General features: G+C 33.1%; 1 protein-coding gene across 2 annotated transcripts in view; it reads left to right on the forward strand.

Moving 5' to 3' along the window:
- Nucleotides 1–1666: 1666 nt before the first annotated feature.
- Nucleotides 1667–24512, forward strand: part of LOC106142111 (homeobox protein unc-4) — a 46844-nt gene continuing 23998 nt past the window's right edge. For both annotated transcript variants that reach the window (XM_013343739.2, XM_060946857.1), the window contains exon 1: nt 1667–2171. In XM_013343739.2, the coding sequence (XP_013199193.1) occupies nt 1958–2171 (214 nt within the window). In that variant the 5' untranslated portion in view covers nt 1667–1957. The remainder of the gene's footprint in view (nt 2172–24512) is intronic.

Here is a 24512-nt window from a genome sequence, read left to right on the forward strand (position 1 = left end):
AAATATACCCAAGTGTGCATATCAATAACAATAAAGCAATCCACAAAAATTAAAACTCAAAAATGCTCAGAGCGAATCCTGAAAACTCTCATTAAGCGGGGTTTAATTAAAAAGTAATTAAATTCACGAGAGAAAAAGACAGCACGACATTTAACTGATACTAATAAGATCGTCAAACAATTACGAGCGGTTCATCCTCACTCCTGACAGAGAGGCAACCCCACATCCCTCTCTCTCCTTCCCACACCACTCTCTATTTAACTTTTAATTTATACTCATTCCTTTATATCTTTTATTGCTTCGCCCATCGCGACTCCTAATGCGCCTGAGGTGCTCCTCACACTAATTAAATTCATGCAACACTAAGCTTTCCAAACACCCCCCTACTGCAGGCTCCACCCCTACCCCCTCTCCCCCTCCGCCGACCAATCCGCACTCGCAGCGGCTTTTCCACAAAGAGGAGGCGGGGAGAAAAGTACAGTCAGTGCAAGATTCCTGATAGAGCTGTCAAGTCGCGTCCGAGCGGTCGTTACGCTGTCTTGACATATTTTATTATTATTTATGTCAATTAGGTTATTACTTTTTTGTTTAATGGAATAAGGAATTGGTTGTGAAATTGATTGCCTTTCGGTCGCTTATGATTCATCACTGTCAAAAATATAATCTGAAACGTGTTAATTTTGTATGATTGATAGTTGGTCAGTCTTTGAGATATTGGATACCGACCGACATAATCTAGTTTACGCAACGCGCTATTGTTAGGGCCTTTATTAGAACCTCTTCCTTGATAGCGCTTTGCCGCTGATTGCCCATCAGGCAATGTCTGTCATCTGTCAAATGTAATGCACTGCGGTGAAAATTAAAGCTAATCTAACTATTCCTTTGATCTTGATAGACTACCGTGCACTTTCTCTAAAAGCATAAAATTACATCAACTTATTGTAGGTAAAAAATTTGAACTAAGTAGGTGATCATCACTCATAATTTCTTACTGATAATTTTTATGGTTTTGTTATAATATTATAGAATCATGTCTTTATTTTGTATTCATTAAAGAAAGAATTTTAAAGAAAAACAAATCGCACATATTCTTAAAAGTAGGTAGGTAGTATGTACCTATACAAAACCAAATTAAGAATGTCATTTCGTTTACCTTTCCAAAATGACATAACCTCATTGTAATAATACCGAAGCGAGTAACCACAACGTAAACGTCTGCGGTTACGTTTCATATCATAACTCCTCGAGGATTTTCTCTACATTTCTGTTTGTGGCGGCGCGCCATGCAGCTAAAAAAGATTATGACAGCCCACAGCCCCGTGTAAATGTACGACAACCCTATAAATCCGATGTACACCCATTCGCCGAGCGATAACAAACTTTATGTAACAGCGACTGAAGTTTATTTCAACTTACGAACGCCTGTCTACCATGTTTCCGTTAATTCAATGTATACCCATCTTAATTTATTACCCGCTATTCAATAGCGATCTGTAAGTATACAGCATAAGGTTTAAAACGGTTTAGCGGGCGGGCGGCCGTACGGTTGGAGGAATAAATCTATAATATGAAAGAGGCGGGGAATTAATTTGTGCGTGGGTGGGGGTAGAGGGCCCGTAGCTCCGCCCAGCCGCGCCGCGCCATCTCAATACAGTGGGCCTGATGAGCCACGCGAGCGCACCAGCCACGACCGCCACCACGGCTGGGATGTGTACGAAGTGAATTACCGACGGACGGATAAAACGAACGAAAATAAATAAAAACAAACGAAAGTGATTTGTGATTAAACTAGAAAAAAAGGGTGACTAATGAAAACAGTTTTGTTTGTGATTGTATCAAAAATGACAATTGAAAATGCGATGCGCGCCGCGCGCCGTCTTTGAGCGGCGTAGTGTTGTGGTAGTTGTCGATATTCAAAATATCGAGCGGGAACCGAGGCAGCAGCGGCGCAGGCGGCATGGTGCTCGAGGGCGGGTTGCCGGCGCCGCTGCAACTGTACGCGGCGGCGGCGGCGCAGCTGGCACCGCGACCTGCTTGGCCACCTTTCTTGCCGTTTTTCGGAGTCCCCCCACCGTTTCTAGCCAGGCCGCGACTCCCGCATCCCTTACCTAATAGAGCCCCACATGGTCCTCCTAGTGAAGATTCTAACGAAGATGGCGGTAGCAGTAAAGGTAAGAGCTTGGAAATTCAGTTTCGTCTTAAAATGTACTTACCCTATTTCATTGAACAATTTTTAAGAGATTTCGTCAGTTAGGTCGTTCCTTCATCAACATTACATAAATAAACAAATACTTAGCTCTATGAAATTTAAAGCTTATTTTATCTACATCCTGTATTAAATTATTCAATGAAAAAAGTACATACTTTAGTCTTGCTCTGCATTCAAAACTGTCAAATAGGATTATTTGCATAATTAATAATTGTTAAACATATTTTACTTAAGAATATAGTTAATGATAAATAAGCTGTCAGATTCAAAAGAAGATAAAAATGAAGAGAACACTTTCCTTATTGTTTAAATGTTGAGTCCTATAATTAAATTTTAAAAGTTAATTAAATTGGTACTTATTTAATGCTGTACAATAAAACGCATTTAGTTTTATTTTTTTTTAATAATTATTGTGTACCTATTCAATATTAAAAAAATTAACAGTTTTAAGTACCTACACATAAAAATATATTACTAAATAAAAAAACACCTATTAATTTTATTAACTTGAATAATGACATTAACTTTTTACTTACTTATGTTAAACGAGAGCACTAATAAGTAAATTGTTCAAGTCAATGCCTATTTTAATAACAAATAGGTAGGCAGTACCTAATTAAAGTAATCTAATTAAACGAAGTCATATTAAATATAATCCTACCTATGTCCACCTAGTGATAATAGCATACATAGGTACTTACAGATATATTTTAGAGTAGGTTATTTCGTAGATAGCAAAACTTTTTTTTAACAGCCATGGAAAACAAATCCAAAGTTTTTTTTTCAACTAAGTAGTATAATACGCGTTTTTACCACTAGGTACTAACACTACCTACTTACTAAGATTATAAATCTAGCCCACAAAAAACAGCGAAACTATGTTTAGAAAGTTTTTGTTGAAATCAGCCTTCATGCTTACCTAGACTTACAAAAGTATTCTAGTTTTTTAACATAATTTTATCTTAAGCAATTGAAATGATTATTGAATAAACAAATAAAAACCTGCCCGCCGTTCCTTATTAATTTAAAATTGCGATGCCCAAAGGGGTTCATATTATACCCATTTATAAGCGTACCTAACTCTAATTCAACTGATGTAGGTACTTTATGATATGCAATAAAGATTTTGAATTGAATTGAATAATTTTTAAATAATGTTGATAATTTTTGGTAACTCAAATCTGTAGGTACATAGTTATATTTACTTCAGGTAGTATATTTCTTTTCCTTACGTAAGAATGATTTATTAAATGTTACCTTAATACAGAAATACAAATGGTATACCTATGGACTTTTGGTAGGGTATGTAACAATTTTTTTTAAAATAGCAGGTCTACCTATTTACTTAATAATTTGAGTCAATTTAAGTATTTCATAATAGAATCTTATTGGAGGAAACAAAACTTTTTTTAATAAAATAAATATTGTTAGACAATGCTATTAACATTAAGTCCGCCTATTGTACTTTACAAATTGTAATTGTTACAATAAAGCATAAATTAACAAAATATTATTATATGTAAACAGCATATAAAATAGATCAAACTTTGCAATTCAATACCTATATCAAGGCAAATTAATGTATTCAGAACAAAGCTCCATTGATAAGTGGTTAGAGTTTTCAATAAATAACAATCATAATGTAAAGCAATCAGGCTCATGTTAACAACTTGTAGCTGATAAAACGCGGCGATGTGACTTGTGTGACTTTATGTCCTGTCATGAACACTCGTTGATTGTGTATAAGATTTACACTTCAAAAGGCAAGAAAACTGATAAGCGAAGGAAAATTACTGCTAATTAATTATATTTTCATATTTTAACAGAGATAATAAAATGGAAAGATAATTGTTTTTTGTTTAAGTTCTCAAGTAAGTCCTTTATTATGGATGTCCTTTATATTAGAGAAAAACAGAAAATAGAACATAATAAAAAATAACGGTTTTTATAAAAAGTTTATATAACAAACGAATACTTAATTAATTTTTACTTAAACGAAAAAAGTAATTTATAAACCTACAAAAAATATTAGATAAAGGCATTTTTTACGAGTATTTGTCATAAGACTTCCTTAATAATGAAGGACATGAGGGTCAATAACACAATGACCGTGACGTAAATTACTAAAATGTTATGCTACAACCATTAATTTCATTTCCTATTATAAAATGACACTTTACTATATATTGAAATTTATTTGAGAATCCAGTTTAATTTAATTTATGCGCCAGTAACGAATTCCAGAGTATGACAAAATAATATTTACGCATTTTAAAAGTAAGAAAATTGTTACTTAGCATTGCTAAATATTTCAACAGCAGGGAATTAGCTACGCGCGAATGCTGTCAAAATGAGATGGATTTATGACACCTTCCAATATTTAATGCTTACAAAACTGCAATCGAGCGGCAAGGCCAATTAATATTTTTAAAATGGCGACTATAATAATCCAATAAATGAGACGACGACGCCTACGCCAAGAGATCATGTATTAGTTTAAACTTGAAAGTCTTGACCTTAAGTGATTAAAAGAACTTATAAATTATAATAAACGTAATCTCTCGTCTATACCTTACCATAGAATTCTTTTATGTCAGGTGTTCTTGAGAGATATTTTTATTTATGTTTAGTTATGTTCATCAGGTTTTTTTAAAGGCATTCCTAACCGAGCTAATAAGAACTGACTAATGTGTGCTGTTTTCAAAGGAGCTTGATTAAGAGATCTGACATTGAAAGCAGAGAAAAATCTAATACACGTTTGGAGATCTCTTCTCCTAGAGTTTCATTGTTAAAGTTTTAAAGATTTTATAATAAACTATGAACTATTAATATTTTAACACAAGTTCTTTCATTAGGTTTCTGTTCATAACAATAGTAAGTTAATTACTTTTTCATCTGATAACAACCTGTTAATTCTTATACTTAAATACTTACCTATCTAATATCTGTAACTGAAGATTAAAAAGCACAAATAAAACGGTTCGATTAAGTCGACCGATATACTTATCCTTCTAGGCAATAAATTATGCTTTAATAATATTAAGGCATTATTCCCGAAATATTTTCGAGGTTGACTTTGAATAAATTTTGTATTAATAAAAATAAAGTTCGAGCAAGGTGCGAAGAGGCTAACGAGCATAATCCAAATGTAAGTTATTAGTCGCAGGGCGCGGCCCCCTGCTGCGCGCCGCGGCGTGCTCGATGTCGATGTCGGTATCAGATTTTATCGACTCTTTGTCGGCACTAGCGCTGAGGTGTTACCCACGAAATTAAGATGTTAAATGTTTTGTAGATGACGCATGGCCGCCGTCTCACCTTTCGTCTTATTGTGAACGGGGATTTTTTTCAAACTATAATAGAAATATCAATTGACTTTTTTTACACTTGTGTGATATGATGGAGTTATGTGTAAATTGGATTTACAATTATGTGTATTGGTTGTATCTGCTATGTTAACAAAACATCGTAGTACTCTTCAAGTCATTCGAAAATAGTTAGTAGATATTGTGTATGTAAACTAAAAAGTACTTAATTATTTTGCGGTATAAAATTATATAAGTAAACTTAAAACCTGCAATTTTAATATAATTATTTTATTAATATACTACTTGTGTAGGTAATTGTAATTCATTATTTAGACGGCTTTGTTTAGCTGGATGTCATTTCATCCATTTCATTTAAATAAAACAATTAAATTTTTTTTTATCCCTTAATTACAAACTGCTTGCAATAAAAGTACACTATGTTTTTACTTCGGACGACAAAACCAATTCGATTAATTTTCGTTTTGAGCTACTTATTTTCCGTGTCGGAAACAAGGAGAAAGTCTTAACAATATGAAGGTTTTCACTAAATAAATTTACATTGCCCAAATCAAATCTAAAAAAAAAACAATTAAAGTTAGCGAGCATAGACAATCAGTTTCCTGCGTTTCTACGACTGGCAAAATAACTTTATCATTGTAACTAGATACTGAAACCTACTTTTAAATTCATTTCTATTGTAAATTAATCACAATCAGTGATTCTGTATTATAAGATCATTGTTTTAAAGTCCAATTTAGTAAGTGAAATGAATCCAAGCAGAGCATTTTTCAGTTTAACGCTTCTTTCACCAAGAAACCAATTGATTTGTGTCCGTTAGCGACAGTTCGGGCTGGATCCATTGTTTTTATTTACATAATGAATGTAAATAAACGTCTAAGCATCGTTACGCTTGCGTTTTGTTTACAGCATTTGAAGTTTTGGTTGACTGCCGACGGGAAAATGGCTCTACTTCGAAAAATATAACAAAAAAGCAGTGTAGTTGTGGCGAAAGAGTTTTTGATACGGTAGAAGGCTCGGTAAACAAAATTGGGCTTTCCAAGATAAAAATATATATTCACCGAATTCGATAGTATTCCATTTCCATTCAACTTGGGGAGAAAGTTTTTTTTCATGAATATCTATATATATATAGCATATTTGTAACGCGATAACTTTATAACAGTATGTCTTTTTTAGATGAAATTTAAAATTTATATAGCAATTTTTAAGTTCGTAGGACAAGTGATTTATGAGATAAACACAATTTTATTTAATTAAATATGTCCGCGCCGAAAGACCACTGTACGGGTATGTTAGTATAATTCTTACTTATCGTAGATGATTGCAAGTAAGCCCAATAACTGACCAATGGGTTTCAATGATTTGTCTCATTTAATCATTTTTTATTTATTACTACCTATTTCAATTTATTTTAGAGATAGGCTTGTAAACTTAGGATTTTTCTTTTAGGTGATAGGCAAGGAACCTGTCACTATATGAAAGCCACAAAGCTGAACATATCAATCTTTTCAGGACTGTTGGCTCTGTCTACCCCGCAAGGGATATAGACGTGACTATATGTATGTTGACTTTATACAACTTAAGCACTGTATCTACGTATTTTATGACAATATAAGCAACTCGTAACATTACAAATGAATGATTTGCAGCCGCAAACGCAGTCAATAGACGAATAAGTAACTATCGACAATTATAACGGGCGATAACAATAAACTGTTATCATTAACGCATCCAAGGGCCGGTCTGATGTGCCGCCTCGTGTAAACACACAAATTAATCAATGAAAACCTCGTTCTGTGACCTTATTGTAATATAAGTTACATGCGGAAATATATTTAACCGGACAAAATGGATGTGGAGTGTAGAATTATAGCGAAGAGAATGAATAGGGTGATGCGCAAGGAGGAACAGGTTCAAATTCTACCTCGGATTTTTTTTATGACTTTTTCCTGAGTTGTCAACATTAGTTTGAGTGGTGGGAGGTAAAATCGTGAGGAAACATGTGCAACCGGAATAAAATAAGGGTTAGGTCGTCTTATATCTTATAAAAATAGATTTCTCACACACTTTGCCGGGTGTTTTAAAAACTTTTAAGTAGTTCTATAAATTTATGTTTTTGGAATCTTTTTATTAAAGTTTTTTAGTAAACAGGGTTTCTGAACAAGGCTCCGGTCAGACAGATAGATATGGCTAAGTTAAAGAGGTTCTTCGGTGAATATAAAAACGAGAACCACCCCTTTTAAGTCGGTTGTATTCATATAAAAATATTGTTTCGCTTTGGCTCCGAATAAAAAGATAATACTTATTAAATTAACCTTAATTTATCATTCACACTGAAAATGATAACAATTTTATTAGCATTTCGGTGATACGGTATTACGCATAGTTATAATAAGTGTGAAATAAACATTTTATTTGGAAAATATAAACAATCGTTATCTGGTATTCACTAAAATGGCGCTTGTTCAATTAACTTCACAATCATATATGTATTTAATTAACCTCCAATGCAATTTGTTGTGTTATATTGTTATTAAAGTAGAATGAGTAGGTAAGCGCGTATATCTGTTGCATATTGCATACAACAAAAAAGGTCAATTTCAATCAATGATACTACAGACATATTTAAATCACGTTTTTATCTGTTACGGGTGTGTAACAGACTCGAAAATACTAAATAAATGTTCAGTTAGGTGGCTTGTGAATAGAATAGATTTATTTTCAAAATTGGATACAGGCTGTCTCTTATTGACGTCACATAACTTAAATCTAATTATAACTACTACCGCTTCTAAATCGCATGTGTAGGAGAAGCGGCGGAGCAAACTACACTGCAGCACTTTCATCGGACGTCAATTTACAAATATAGATCTCTTAAATCTTAAACGAGGACGAATGCACATTGTCTACATTAAAAAACATGAATGTGATTTAGATAAGTATTGACAGGATATTTAAATGTCAACTATATAATTTTAAATTATATGAGTAGAATCACGTACTTACAGAGAAAGATTCTCTATAAGTATTACTGAAATAGAAATGATGTAAAAATATAATTTAAAAATGCATAACAATCACCTGGTATCATCCTGTTCTAATAAATCAAAATGTAAATTATACTATTCTTTATTATATATTAAAAACGTTCCAACAACATTACAGAAATTGATAGGCCAAAAAAGTAAGCAACCTTATTGAGGTGCAAAATAACACTTGAACAGCTGTGAAGCTAACTACAGACATCTCTTGTTTTAACTATAGAGTAGATATTTTGCACAAAGTGCGCATTGGACTTTAGACACTTACTATCCATATTTTTATTTTAAAAGGAAAACCAACAGTTCATCATATCTAACTAGAAAGTGTGCAAACACATTTTTAAGGTTTTCGCAAATTGATATCTAAAAAAAAAAAGAAACTTGCTTATCAAAAACATAGTAGTAAAGTAATACAAGTCAAAACAACAAAAAAGGGAACTATATATACCTGTTTTAACAATAACCATGCAAACAACATAATGGTATCTATTAAGGAAAAAGATTTTTAAATTTGGAAATAACCTATCTCTTTAGACAATTTTTCTTTTTTTTTTTTGGAAATTCCTACTTTATCTACGCTCCAAGCTACGTCAATTTTTTTATAGACATTTCATAGTTCTTACATGGCGATGCGCACTCTCATACTCTTATGGTTTCAACCGGCTGTGTTGGGGTGTGTAGGGAAACGATCCTTGAAATTGCTTGCAGCCGGTCGGAGCACCTTGCCTCTTGACTAATGGGCCTTATTATCCTCATTTTTGGCTTTCTTCACTTGTGTAAATATGTTTTATCATAGGTGACATTCCATTTTGTTAGCTAACCTTGTTTTTCATTTTTTTTTGTTATTTCTTTCAATTCCGAAACAACATACAATTACACCCTTGGTGTTTTGAGCGGACATAGATTTTTGTTTTCAATATAAATATAAATTATAATCACGTCTTTAGCCAATATTCACGAAACGATGTAGGGATAAAAATCAAATAGCGACTTGCTAGGAAATTTGCTGCTTTAAGTCCACTGCCTAAAAAAGGAGAATCGAATTAGATTCTATCATTAAGCCAAATAGCTAAACGTGGCCATTTAGTTTTTTCAAGACTGTTGGCTCTGTCTACCCCGTAAGGGTTATAGACGTGACCATATGTATGGCTCCTGGCTTTAGTCCCGGTTGCATCCTCATCACACAGGAGAGGAGCCCAGGGTATGCCTAGTTATTGGTACATGGCCAAAGTGGGATTTGAACCTGTGCCTTTCTGCGCATCATGCAATTTAACCGGGCATCTTACCGATTCGCCCACAGAAGCTCTAAAGCGAATAAGATTATTAAAAGACTTTTCACAGCTACTAAGAAGAATCTTTAGTAGCGTCAAAGTAACTTTAAAAATAAAAATAAAACAAATCTAACGACGCCTTTTCAAGTTATTGCATTTTAAGGTGACCGTCTAACGGCATTCTCCAAGGGAGGGGTTGCTCAATTTATGTTGGTTTGTTACCGCCGAGCCCCTCAACAAAAGCCCCTACACTGATGTTCTCTTGACTAGTCGCGATTCTCGTTTATTAGCCATTTAACTTTGTTATTGTAATAAGCTCCCCTGTTTATTTTGTCTTACAATTGGATTTTTAATTTCAGCAAGGTAAATTATAATTTACCTTGCTGAAATCATTTTTACATACATAGCGAACAATTAATTATTATTAATAAATATAATAAATCTCTAGAAGGGTCAATTCTGTACATTGAAAATATTGAAAAAATAAATAGCAGGGGGTGTTACTGGATCGATACCAAACACAAATATGTGATTAAAAAATTTTTTGTCTGTCTGTCTGTATGTTCAGGCATCACGTGAAAACTAACGGTTCGATTTTGATGAAACTTGGTATAATTATACCTTATTATCCTGGGCATAAAATAGGATACTTTTTATCCTGGAAAAATACGAAGAAAAAAAATCTTAATTTTTCAGTTTATCCATAGATGTTGTTCTGTAGAACCGCGAACACACGTTAGGTTACCGGCAGTGGATTCAGCGCCGTAACTGTAGCGCCGAAAGTCGGATTTAGCTTGAACCGTTTGCGGCACACGTGGGCCGCTACTAATTACTATGAAAAAATAATTTAGTCCGGTCAATCTAGACATTCGAAGCTACATTAATTCCCATCATGCTGAAAATGAGTATAATTGTTTAAAACACAATCAAAAGCATTATTTCAAAATTCCCCATGATTCCGGTTTAAGGAAAAAGGTCAAAGGTAAAATATTGAGTTTTTTGCAATTTTCTTTAAAACGGTAAGTTTTATCGGAAAATTACTTCAGATATAAATTGTAAATCATAAAGTTATCTATAAAAGGTATCAATAATTTTTTTCAATAATGCTACCGTTTCTGAGATATAACGATGCAAAAAGTTGCAGCGTCATAATATGCACACGTTTCCACGCCACCTCTGAGGTAGTGTACTATTAGCGCGTTTTTTTTAACATTTTTATTATTAGACTTTAAAGTCTAAAATAGGTTACAATAAATGATTTTGGAATAAATGTTTTCACTACGCAGTGGCACTGAAAACTAACTTTCGCATTTTTTATTAAAAAAAAATAGAATAACCCTATGTGAAGAAAATCATCTTAATCTCTAATAGAGATTCCAATTAAATCAAATGAAAACTAAAACTACTTATAAAAAGCAAGAAAAAAGATGACTACAAACTAAAATTTAATTTATAAATTGTACAGTCCCTGCATAGAATCAACATGCGGGAGTGTGCCCAGAAGGCTGGCAGCATTGCCAATTTGAATGGCAATCTCTGAGCCAGATAATTTCCAGCCCTCCGGTCAAGAGATACCTCAATCAGCTTTTACGACAATTGTCGGTCCCAGAGTTTCTACCCCAAAAGTTCAAAAGGATAGGTATTACCGATACCTACATGTTTGCGCCTTTTGAGGTTTTTTGCCTCATTTGAAGCAGAACCGGAATTAGATTTAGTAACCTGAAGATGAGACGGCGCAAGTGTGTCGACACAAGTAGCATCCCACACCAAAGGCCACCCCAATCTCCAGGGTACCAAAGTCGTACCAGTACGTAGTCGGTCTCTTGGCATCATCCCGAGCCAGACCGTTTGGTTCTAGAACGGCTGGAACATGGATGGTGGCAAGAGCACGGAGGATTATATTATTTAGGGCGGCATGGCGCCCTAAACGGCCGGCACTCCTATGGCATGAGAGGCCGTGGTGTCCATAGCCGTCAACGGTATCCCCGCAAGTAGTACTATTATTAAAGACTAACGGTATTTCATGTGTTGAGCATTCTGAGATAAAGCAGGTATACGACCCTAGCCACGTACACAATTAAACAGAGAGACAGATGTTGTCTCAAGGTTTCACTACAGTATAAATGAAGGGACTAGGTTTCATTATACTTATGTATATTTTATATTTTGAATTCAAGTTAAAATTACCGACAGAACAATATTTTTACTTATATTACTGCTACACAGAGTATATACGAGACGTGCTTATGCATATTATGACGCTTGCAACTTTTTGCATCGTTATATCTCAGAAACGGTAGCTTTATTTAAAAAAAAATATTGATACCTTTTACAGATAACTTTATGATTTACAATTTATATCTGAAGTAATTTTCCGATAAAACTTGCCGTTTTGAAGAAAATCGTGAAAGCCCCATTTTTTTACCTTTGACCTTGGGTAATTTTTTAACACCGGAATCATGGGGAATTTGGAAATAATGCTTTTGATTGTGTTTTAAACAATTATACTCATTTTCAGCTTGATGGGAATTAATGTAGCTTAATTCTTATTTTTTGGTCTAAATTGACCGGACTACTTACTACAGATCGCGAACTCAACTGCAGTAGCTCAATAGAGGGATTTCCTTAATTATTATAGGCCTAGCCGTAATTGGGTCCAATAGATATTTATAAGATGTCATTGTCAGAGTTACTCAAAATGGAGAAATAAACCATCCACGCGAAGACCGACATCTGCGCGGACGGAGTCGCGGGGGGAAGCTAGTTATTAATAATAGCGAACAATTAATTATTATTAATTGTTCGCTATGTATAAAAATGAAGCGAAGGAAGTATGCAGAGGTCGTGGCAAGTGGAAAGAGGTAGTCTCTGCCTACCCCTCCGGGAAAGAGGCGTGATTTTATGTATGTATGTTTGTAAAAATCTTAAGAATAATTGTTTTTTTTTTTTAAACTGTTCACCGTTACATTCAGCTTTGAGATAGCCTTTTGAGATAACCCTTTCCTCTTAAATTTAAGAGCTAACTCTTGTCGGTGAAGTTAAGTAGTGCGTACAATAATATGCGTAGAATAACATAATCCCATAGTACCAATATTATCCGCTACAGTAGCTTAGAATGCTCAATATGACAAACATCTTAACCCTGCAATAGCGTGTATAGCTGCGCACGCGCAACGCGTGTCAAATCGCCCGTCGCGTGCCCAAAACACGCATTAGTCAATTTTGTCACGCTTTTTTCACTATTTGCTTTTTGATGCGTCCCGTTTGGACCCCTTCCGACTAACCACGGGAGACGTAGATTTCCCGCCAATATGTCCCTCAGTTTTACTTATTGGGTATTGGTACAATTATTGGTACCTTGGGACTATTTTCTTGTAACCTTAGTAGAGGGCTTACTCTTCAAATAAATGTTATGGAACTTCTCTTTTACTACCGTGAAGTAAGTACCTTCTTACATTAAATTTAGCTATTTTGCTTTGTGATTTGTCAAGTTATGTAAACTTTCGTTAATAACAGTTAATAAGCCTAATTAATGTTTATTTTTGATCAAATGCCTAGTTGGTTATTCTACTTAGATTTGTAAAAAAATACCATACCATAATAGAAACAGGGTTTTAACTAAGAGCAGTGAAAAATATGACAAATCTCTTTACAAATGCATATGAAATACAATTGTTAATGTATTTGAATTGCGATTAGAAGGGTCACATTTTTGTTAATCAAATCCTTTGTTTTCTGGCAGATTGTAACTAATCGATTTAGGTTGTAAATAAATTAGAACGTTTTTTGCGTGGGATTAAAGGAAAAAAATGCCACCCACGTTTTTTTTTCGGGACAAAAAACAAACAACTAATTTTACGCCTTGTTCGGGGCGAATAAATTAAAATAATACCGTTTTTTCTCGTGCTAAATAAAATGTCGACATTGTTCTGCAATTTTTTAGACATAATATCATATATTAAATTTTTTATACATTAAGATATGGTGCTGGGACAAAACAATTAAAAATAATGTCGTGGCTTTACAGTTTTTTTAAGGCTGTTGCCTCTGTCTATCCCGCAAGACATACAGACGTGATTATTGTATGTATATATTAATGACACAATTTTGTTTAATATAAAAAGGTATTCGCAATATACTTTTTACAAATTATTGAGTATAAAGAAAGCATTTTGAAGTTGGTTTGGTTTTTGGGATAAAGTTATCAAAAAGCTTCGCTGTCAAATGTTATAAGATCTAAAATACTGAATAAAATAGTAAGTAGGTATATAATTTTACTCCACAGCCATTTTGTTGGCTTTACTAACCTTACTTAATAAAAAAAAATATGTCAATTATACTTTTAATAGTGCGATCATAATGAAGAATTGTGTAGGTAGGTATATATTAATTTGAATGATATCTATAAAAATAAACAATTTGTTATGTCAAAATATAACGCAAACATGAGTTCGCCATTTCTCACGACCACACAAATCCCTTAATCCGTTCTATTCAGGAGCATAACTATCAAACAGATAGCGTTTAGTTGGAATTAATTGGCTTTAATACACACCCGATAATCCTACACAATCCGAGCCATAACATATTGCGAATCCTGAGAATGCGGGGACCGAGAGACCCATAACTAACCCTATTAAAAAGTGGCAGCCCTCTCAGTATTAATGTAGCATAAAATTAACCCGCGCGTCACGCTGCGTGCGTCCAATGTTTTAAGTACCCCGCGTTTAGGTCGGGGGTCGAAACGACGGCGGCAGGGTTTTGGTCAATTTTCTTGAAACATCAGCGGAGGGTTGACGCGTAGTGATTGTAAACGGGTGACCCCAAAAAAAAAATATTATAAAAAGACTTTAATTTTTTTCAAGGATTTAATATTTACGCAACATAAGTGGTCGCGGCTTCACATACAAAATCCAGTGTGTAAAACTTAACTAGTTTTAAGATTAATCATAGGTAGTAGGTAAGATCACATGTTTCTCTGATACTTCTTTCACATTCATCTTTTCATGAACCTAAGGTTCTATAGTCTATTTCATTTTATTTTGCTCTCGATATACCTAACTAGGTAATTATTATATTGTTTACAATTATATTGCCCTGTGGTTCCCGGCACCAATAGGAAAAGAATAGGACCACTTCACCTAAAAAAATAATCCAAATTTAAAGTATATCTATCCATATATCTATCCATATATCTATCCATATATATATATAGATATACTGGATAGATATACTATAAACTTAGATTATTTTTTTAGGCGACAGGTTAGAAACCTGTCACTATTTCAGTCTCAATTCTATCATTAAGCAAAACAGCTGAACGCGGCCTATCAGTCTTTTTAAGACTTGGCTCCGTCTAACCCGCAAGTGATATAAACGTGATTATATGTATGTATGTATATTGTTAATTATTGTTTCATTCATACATCTTCAGTATATGATGTAAACAATGTCAATCGATCAACTTCCTCAAAGGCCCTCTGATAGCGGTAATAAATCCAAAGCAGTCGAGATAGCGTCCCCTTTGCTAGCCGCGACTGTTCTCAAAATATCACGAGCATAGACCGAAGAAATATTAAGAGCATAGAAATGCCATAGCACAATCGAAATTATAGTTTGTTCGTTTGTTTGTAATTTTGTTGAACTAAAATTTTCTTGAACCGATATTGATGCGGTTTTCAACAAAGCGTTTTTTACGCTTAGGAGAAGGTTTGTTTGTTTATGTAAACATTATGCAATACAGTTCTTGGAAGTAAAAAATAAATGTACAATTAATGTTAGGAAAATTTACCGACTTAATAAAAGGAGGATATCGATTGGAGACGGTTTTTTACAAAAGTTATTCATATTTTGTGCTATTTTAAAAGTAGGTTGTCCCATAATTTGTGGGAACCACAGTGTGATGGTTAAGTTCGCGGATGATTCAGGTCAGAATTGAAAAACCTTATAGTACTGAATAAGTAAACTTGGGTCAAAAAGCGACTAAGGGAGATTCAAAATTCAAATTCAAAATTTTAACTTGGGATTCTTCTTAGGCGATGGGCTAGCAAACTGTCATGCCAAAAAACTGAACGTGGCCTATCAGTCTATTCTGCTTAAGACTTTTGGCTCTGTCTAGCCTGCAAGGGATATAGTCGTGACTATATGTATGTATGTATAAATAACTAATGATTAACATACCACATCCCAAAATCCAAGCATATAGATACATAATTTCATACTATTGTCATTAGATTATGATATAGTCATCATCACCTACTTCAAGAGATCAAAATGCATTGACGTCTTTATCGATTAAACATAACATAGAAACAATAGGTACCCGATGTGAATCAAAACATTTCTAATCAAACGTCATGCGATCTGAACTTCTAACATATTTCTGCAACTCCATGAATTTTTGACGGTGATAAACTAAACAGTTCCATATGCAACCTTATCAATAAGCGATAAGATGCAAAATCGCAGATTCATACATAATTCGCTAAGTTTACTTTGCTTCACTATAATTAATTTTTGATGGTTTTAATTCTAAATATATAATTAATATCGGCATCGTTGTGACTTCATTCTGAGCAGCTCTGAGTACGGGTACAACAACTGATAAGTCAAATTAACAATAATCAAAATAAAACATAGTTCATTCACTGTCTGGCACATGGTAATATTCAGTTGTGATTTCAAAAGACTGAAAAAATTATACAATATCTTAATTAACAGTTTAAATGGTTTCTGTAGTGAAAATAAAAGCATAAGTTAGAAAGCTGACCTATTCGGTCAGCTTTCTAACTTATGCTTTTATTGAAATTTTGAAATTTTGAACACGCGTTTTAAGCAAATAAAAATTGAAATTTTTATTTGCTTAAAACGCGTGTTTATTTAAATGAAGACTTTCATTGACGAAAATACTCTATTTTTAGATGATTTATTGATGAAAATATTTAATAACCACTAAAAAATGGTTGTTTGTACTAAAAATTACTAAGAAAAAAATTTGTTTATTAATCTGCACGAGACTTGGCTTTTGTAGGGATTTCCAGATAAATACTTCTGTAGGTTTCATCTTTCATCATCTCTGTGCCAAACATCATCAAAAACGGTCCCAAAGTTTTTCGATTCGTCACAAACAAATAAAAATGTCTCCTTCGTTTCTAATATTAGTATTGTGGATGGATAAAAACTTAACTTAGCCAATTCTGCACATCTGTCGCGTAGTGTCGGGCAACCGCAGCGCTTGTTGAATTATCGCTCCCGTGGGACTCTTCTCCCGTTTATTATAAGGTCGACAATAGATTATCTCGACATGTCTGAAACAAACATTTGTGTTCATTAACTCTTGTGATTTGGTCGCGATTCTTTGATAGACTCTGTTTGGGGTGTGTTAATTGTGGTGAAGATACGAATACGACGGTGTAAGTATATCTTAAATTAGTTGAATCTCTTTTTTAATAACTTAACACTCTTATCTAATTAAATATATTTATAGCAAACTGTATTACAAAGTAATTAAATAAATTTCATGGACATAACCTATCACCATGCAACATGATTCGTCTAACTAAAAATGCTAACAGAAACTCATTAAAAATATTTACTCCATCTTATTTATTACACCTATCAATATTAGTAAAAGCTTTTAGCTATTTGCTTATAGTGGTACCTACCATAAACTAATATTTACCATAAAATAATTTCTAGGAAATTAGCAGAAAATATTAATTAAAATTTCTCAATTAGCAAGCCATAATTTATTTATATTAGAATTTTTAATTTAAACTATATCAAAACTAGTGACATATCCCGATCTACTTCAATGCCCAAGCATAATAGGTCTTCCAGTTGAGTTATGTTTCCTCTGGGAGCTAAAGACAACGGGACTGATACTTACTTAACAACAAATACTTTAAAATATATGAAACGATTTTGTTGAGGAACAACACGGATTATCTAACATACATATGTACCAATGGGTAAAAATTATTATGAACCTAAAGAAGTGTTAAGGTATAAAGTGGTATTTTTTAATATATTGATTATTTTTAATACATATATATATAGGTAGATTATGAATGACTAAAGCGAAAATAAGCTTATTTTTGATACTAATGGTGTTCTTCGTAATATCGTCTATTGGTCGATAGATATGAAGTAGTTACTATAGACAAATCGATAAACCTATAAAGCACGTCACTAAAGCTGTACAATAGAGTCGGATGATAGAAGCCCACTTGGGAGTAATCCCCATATAATTATTGCGCAGTGTATGGCGTAGATAATGTTTTAAGAGGATTACAGTTGTACTATGAAATATCTTCGGTTTAATTTATTATAACTGTTAATAAAGAGTACCTACTTTGATTTTCAATATTTAAAAAAAGTCGTTAAAAATATTTTTCATGAGACATAAATTTTATTGGAACCTAAATAATCTTAAAAATCAAATTGACTTAGCGAATTTGACTTTTAAATAGGCACGAAAATAGAAGATTATCGTCGTTTAAATAAACATGGCCGGTAAGTGAATTTTATGCAAAAAAAAATTGATATGGCACAGATGAATTCTTTTAAAAGATAATATATATTCATCCATATTGCAACAGACCACATATTTTTTATTGGCGTAAATTAATGATATGCCAATTAAAAAGATGTAAGTGTAAAAAACATGACAAAAGTAATTTTATTGACCGCTTTGTATTCCTTTTAAAGCTGTGCTTGTAAGACTTCCATTAAAAGCAATTGCCAGTGTTTATGCATGCAAGGGCGAGGTGATCAATATTGTTTTGGTAAAATATTAAAATTTTATTACACCTCATAATGCCCGCAAAAATGCTGTAATGTAATATCATGACTCAATCTGCGTAAAGGCCGACGGAAAACGGTACAATCGACAGCACGACAAGCTCTCCCTATATTTATTTTTACTTAAATACATATTACCACTACTATTTCCCTTACGGGGTTGACAGAGCCAACAGTCTTGAAAAAATCGAAAAGCCACGTTCAGCTGTATGGCTTTAAAATGTAATTAAACTTCAAATAATGTCAGGTTGCTAGCCTATAAGAAAAATCCCATGTTTATATGCCTATCCCTTAGTCGCCTTTCACGACATTCATGGTAAAGAGATAGTTCTAGCGACCTTTCATTATTTAAACCTCAATTCCAGCATGAAGCCAAACAGCTGAACGTGGCCTTTCAGTCTTTTCAGAATGTTGGGTCTGTCTACCCCGCAAGAGATATAGACGTGACTATATGTATGTACGTGTGTGTCAAAAATCACTCATTGAAATCATTCTAACAAAGCGAATTTCCATAAAAAATACGGAATAGTATTTTACACAATTTAATAGCAAAAGTCAATTATTAGGTATACAGCCATAAATTATTTTAAAAATCTATTTTCAGCAACAAGACTTATAAAGACTTGTTTTTTTTTTATTTCAGTACCAAAAGAAGTTGACTATAACTGCGCCTACTCCGTAATAATAAGACACCGTTTAGTTATAAGCAGAGGCACGTAGTATACTTACGAGTACTTCACTCGGGTAAATTGGTGTAAAGTGTAAAGATGAGCACATTTGTGGTTTCTTGGGTCCTATCTTTGGATTAAGTGACTCACTAACCGTGGAAACGTGATTATAATTTCGTTTCGAATGGGTTTTCGCCTGACTTCAAAATATATGAGTTTCTCAATATATACACTATGAATGTTTGTATTGATTTATCGTGGTTTTTTGATAAACAGTAAAAGGCATCCTAGAACTTAAAAATTGAGGAAAATCTTCCAGAATTTATAAGTGCTTTCTTTAAAAAACTCAAGTAACATATTTGGAAAAGAAGTAAATAATAAAATACTTACAAACTTATAATAAACTTTTTTAAATTTTTATGTTATAATTTACAAGAAATATCTTATTCAAAATTTTTATTCATTATTATAGGATACTTCATATCGCTTAATAATTGTCAAAACTTTTAGTTTCACAATATTGGTTGACGTCAAATAAATTGCTTAAAAACTAAGTTTACCTACTGCCGCTTCCAAGGCGTCAGTGCAGAAGAAGCGGTAACAGGGCACTGCAGCATTTTCTTCAACAACGTCAACTTCACAAATATCCAAACTTAGAATAGAATGTGGACGAGAGAATACATTGTTCAGATTAATATATTTTTATGAGAAATGACTATGAACCTATGAATGAACATTAAAATTTTGTTTGTTAAGAAAAACTGTTCGGATATATTACTGAAACGATGTTGCGGACAAAAACTAGTTAGCTAGCATATAAAGCAAAAAATTGCATCTAAATTTAACATTTATTTCTTTATTCCTTGAACGAGTAATGTATCTTGTTAATTAACTAAGCTATTAATAAAAAAATAAACTTTGCACGCACCAAAAAACTAAAAAAATATATTTTGCGCGTTAATGTACCCAAATGATATGTATATTGCTAATAATTTCGAAACTTCCTCTAATAATCCGCTATTATGTGGGTAACTGATAATTATAGCGAGCAGCCTGCTAAGTAGTCTATTAACTTGTAGCTGGAATAAAATGAAATTCGACACTTTTCAAACTGACCGTTACCATGAAACAGATACAGAATGGAACAGATTAATTAATAGTATTTACCTTTTCACACGCATCACCTAGTTCCAACAGTCCCAAACAATAACACTCATAATAGATGTAAGTATTTTTTAACTAAGTATAACATTATCGAGACATAATTTAAGTATTTGTGGTGTATTGGCATAGTGATAGATAGGTAATGTGGTCGAGCGGTAGTGATTCGAATACCACCTCGGCCATGCACGAGTACCAATGACTATTTTCGAAGTTACATACATTAGTTTGAATACTAACCGATGCTCTTACGGTAATTCGGGCAACTGGATGGGTAACTATGATCGATCAATAAAGGTGAGGTTCCCCTGCAAAGATTGCGGAGGTCAGATGGGATTCGCTTCGTGTAAACACTTGACCCATCACTTCAAAGGCATACTCCGAGCTCCTCTCCAGAGTGATAAGGATTGAACCGGCACTAAAGAACAGGATGAAGAAGAGGTTGCACACATTGAAATAAGTCCATAGGGTCTGTCTTGGAAAACACAGAGCCAACAGTATCGAAACGATTGATTAAATTTAGTTTTAGAAAGTGACAGTTCGCGATCAATGTCAAAATTTAGTAGCATTTCCTTACATTGATTTTTACAATTTGCTTGGTAGAAGCAACTCGTGCACACAATCTTTTTTTCTTTGCTACCCAGTGAGACCTATTATACTTACCTACGTATAACTAAGTACACGTTCCACAATATTCCGCATACCAAACAATTCTTCGATTTCACGTACCGTCTATCTCGCACGTTGCAGACGTTTCTCGGAGTGTCTGATGTGGCATTTTCGGCACCCATACAAATTCAATTTGTTGTGCGCGCCGACATAGCGTTTCGCGGAATCGCCCGTAAACCGTTTTCTTAATGAAGCCACTTTTCGCAACCGATGTCTTCATCGGGCGATGAACAGGCACGCATTCGGGTATCGGAAACGGGAACAACTGTTAAGTATTAATTGCAGTTAAAATATCACAAGTAGGTACTTAAACATTTCAATTCTTCATGAAATATTATTGCATATTTTTTCATATAACTATTAGGTATCTACGTTTTCAAGCATTGCATATTAAAAAAAAAATATTCATTTTACCAATTATTTAGGTTAATTTTGTTTTTATTCCTTTGGCTTTTATTACTTTTGGGAGAAAAATGTTAAAAAAGACTAAATTAGATTAAAATATTTATCTAGCGGTTAGCCATTGTGTTAAGCAGAGAACTTTGAAAACAAAGAAAGCGTTAATTGAGAAATTAGACAGTGTATTTCCAATTATATTCTCTTGGTAGTTAGAGGTAGTTAAAAGCACTCGGGAAACGTTTTAGACAGCAGGTGGAGTGACACACTACAATATTTTGCAAAGCTGAATTTTTGGATTTACTGAATATTTCTATAATATTTTTTTCCCTTTCGACACCTTCTTTTATTCTTCTTACATAGTAAGGAACAAATACACTAATTAAGAAATGTTACACAAGACTTAATTGCATTAATTATTTATCACATTATTTGGTATTTTAATAAGTCCCGAGAAAAACCAGTTAAAAAGGTTAACCAAAGCGACTTTTCACAACAAAAAGAAGACCATATTGGATAAATATGATTTTAACGGTATTTACTCAGACCTAAGTCTCGTTAGTAATTACTACGGTAAATCATTGAGGCTGACATAATAATGATTAAAAGTTGCAAAGAGAATCCCTGAGAATTAGTACGTGTAGGTAATAATGAAGTACACTGTTTTTTTTAACTATTAGACTGAAGTTCAACGATTATGTTTAATAGCCACAATGTAAATGTTAATTGAAATATAATTTCTTTCAGTTTTTACGATTCAATTCTTTAAGTGAGATTGATTATGATGAATTTGCCTCGGTGAATCGTTGTCATTACGTTAAGTTGTTATTATTTAATCTCTCTCCCACATTGAAGAATTCCTGACTGTGTTCTCAGCTGCTATTCTTAGTTCGAAGTCAAATTACGTGATACTTAGCATAAAAGTACAATAAAAAGATTTAAATTTTTATGTTTGGTTTGTCTGGGAACATAACATTTCACATCAATTTAATATTTTAATAATTTGTAACGAGAAACTTGTCATAGTACGAGTATCTCGTTCCGAACTTCGATGCTAATTACTCAATCTGTGTAATTTGTCCCGTATATAATTATTTATTTGTTATAAATAGTAATATTTAGAATATTATCCATTTTAACTAATAAACCTTAATTTTCTATGGAAGTGAAAACCCCTTAAAACTAATCTTTTTTGCAGTTAAAAATCCTTAGTCCGGTCCATATAATGTCTGCAAGCGCGAGCAAGTACCTACGTAGCGCGATTCAAAATTATAACTTTATTATTGGCAGTGATTTCTGAAATTAATTTCTGGGGATCGTCGCAAATTGTTACAGAGCTCAGCACCGCGGTTCGGTATTCTTTGCTCTGTGTAAATTACAGACGGCGGGTGAGGGCGCGGCGACACCAACTTTCCAGTGAAAAATGTTCTCTTTGCTTTTAAAATGTTCGGATGATTTGGTACACGTTTCTTACGCGAGAACTCGCCACTTGCCGTAAGTAAAGTAAAAAGTTTTTATTCAAAAACACCATATAAAAAGATAACACAAATAAAAATTTGAGTAAGGTATCAATCATAAAATGGTGTTCCTGAAAGGGTAGATACCTCCTGATCATCCGGGGTTTTATTGATTTCTTTTTACTTACATACTCAGTTAAAATATATTATTTCTAACTTTTTTAGTTTTCAATCGATTTAGAAGTTATTTTTTAACACATATCTCTACAGAAGTTGGAAGTAAAAGCCATATAGAAAATGAAACACGCACCTCGGTACAAATTTTAAAATAACTGTAGGATTGAGTAATAAAATGATACTTTTTGTAATGAGGGTTAATAACTGTTTAACAGTACAATTAAATATTGCTAGTTTGCGCTTCGGGCAATCTAATGTTGGTAACCTATAAAATTTAAGTGTAAATGATTGAAGTTACCACTATAAATAAAATCAGAATAACTTCATCAGTGCTAAGAGAGAACAATAAAAGTATTGATTTAATGGCTTGTAATGTGTTTACAAGGCAAAAAGTAAATTAATTCACATGTATCTTTGTAGGGCAAGTGAGTATCACATCATATTATCTATGTGAAAAAAAATCAAACATAAAACTATGCAATTACATTAGGTACGTACACAAATGTAGAAAGATTTATTTAATAATAAAGAAACTACTCTACGTAAAATGATAATTTACTTTCAAAACATTTTCTTTTTTTCGAGACTTCAATAATTTTATATATTTCGCCTATCCTGATATCCATTTAACCACACAAGAGTTTACTTCTGCACTTACATTATTTTGTGACTGAATCAGAGTGTAATAAAATTACATGTAATCAATACATGCTGTATTCTGAGAATCAATTGAAAAATCTGGGCGTATCTGTAAGAAAAATTGGTGAATTCAGACATAATGTCCCGTTGCGGGTCACTAATGACGCTTTGTGGTGTAATTTCGTAAAATTTCGCATCTTGTTCACACTATCGATTCGGTGCCGATTTTGGGAATCGATTAAAATAGGCGTAGTAACTTTTTTATGACGTGAAAGTGCGTACGATAATTGGTTAATGGCATCAGTATTTCACTTATTATAAAGTAGGTACATTTCAGTGCATGGTAACTGCATTTTTATAAACGGTGCCTTTAAATTTGTGAGCTAAAAGAGATCACCGTTTATACCAGCCTTTTAACTTATTTTTAGCTTAAGTATAGGATAAGTATTTCTGTTATAATTTTTGAACAATAAAATTCTATTTTATTAACAAACTCTAATACGTTCATAATAAATGTGATAATTCAACTATTTTTAAAATTTTTGTCTTTTTGATACTAGCCCCCAAGGGATGAAGAAGTGACATGTTACGTTTGTATGTTTTAAAACTGTCAATATGGAAATAAGTATATTTCCACTGTCCATACAAAACAAGCAAAACCCATAAAAATATTTATATGCTTATCGCTATGGAAGA

This window comes from Amyelois transitella, chromosome 12, assembly GCF_032362555.1.
Source record: "Amyelois transitella isolate CPQ chromosome 12, ilAmyTran1.1, whole genome shotgun sequence".
Lineage (NCBI taxonomy): Eukaryota > Metazoa > Arthropoda > Insecta > Lepidoptera > Pyralidae > Amyelois > Amyelois transitella.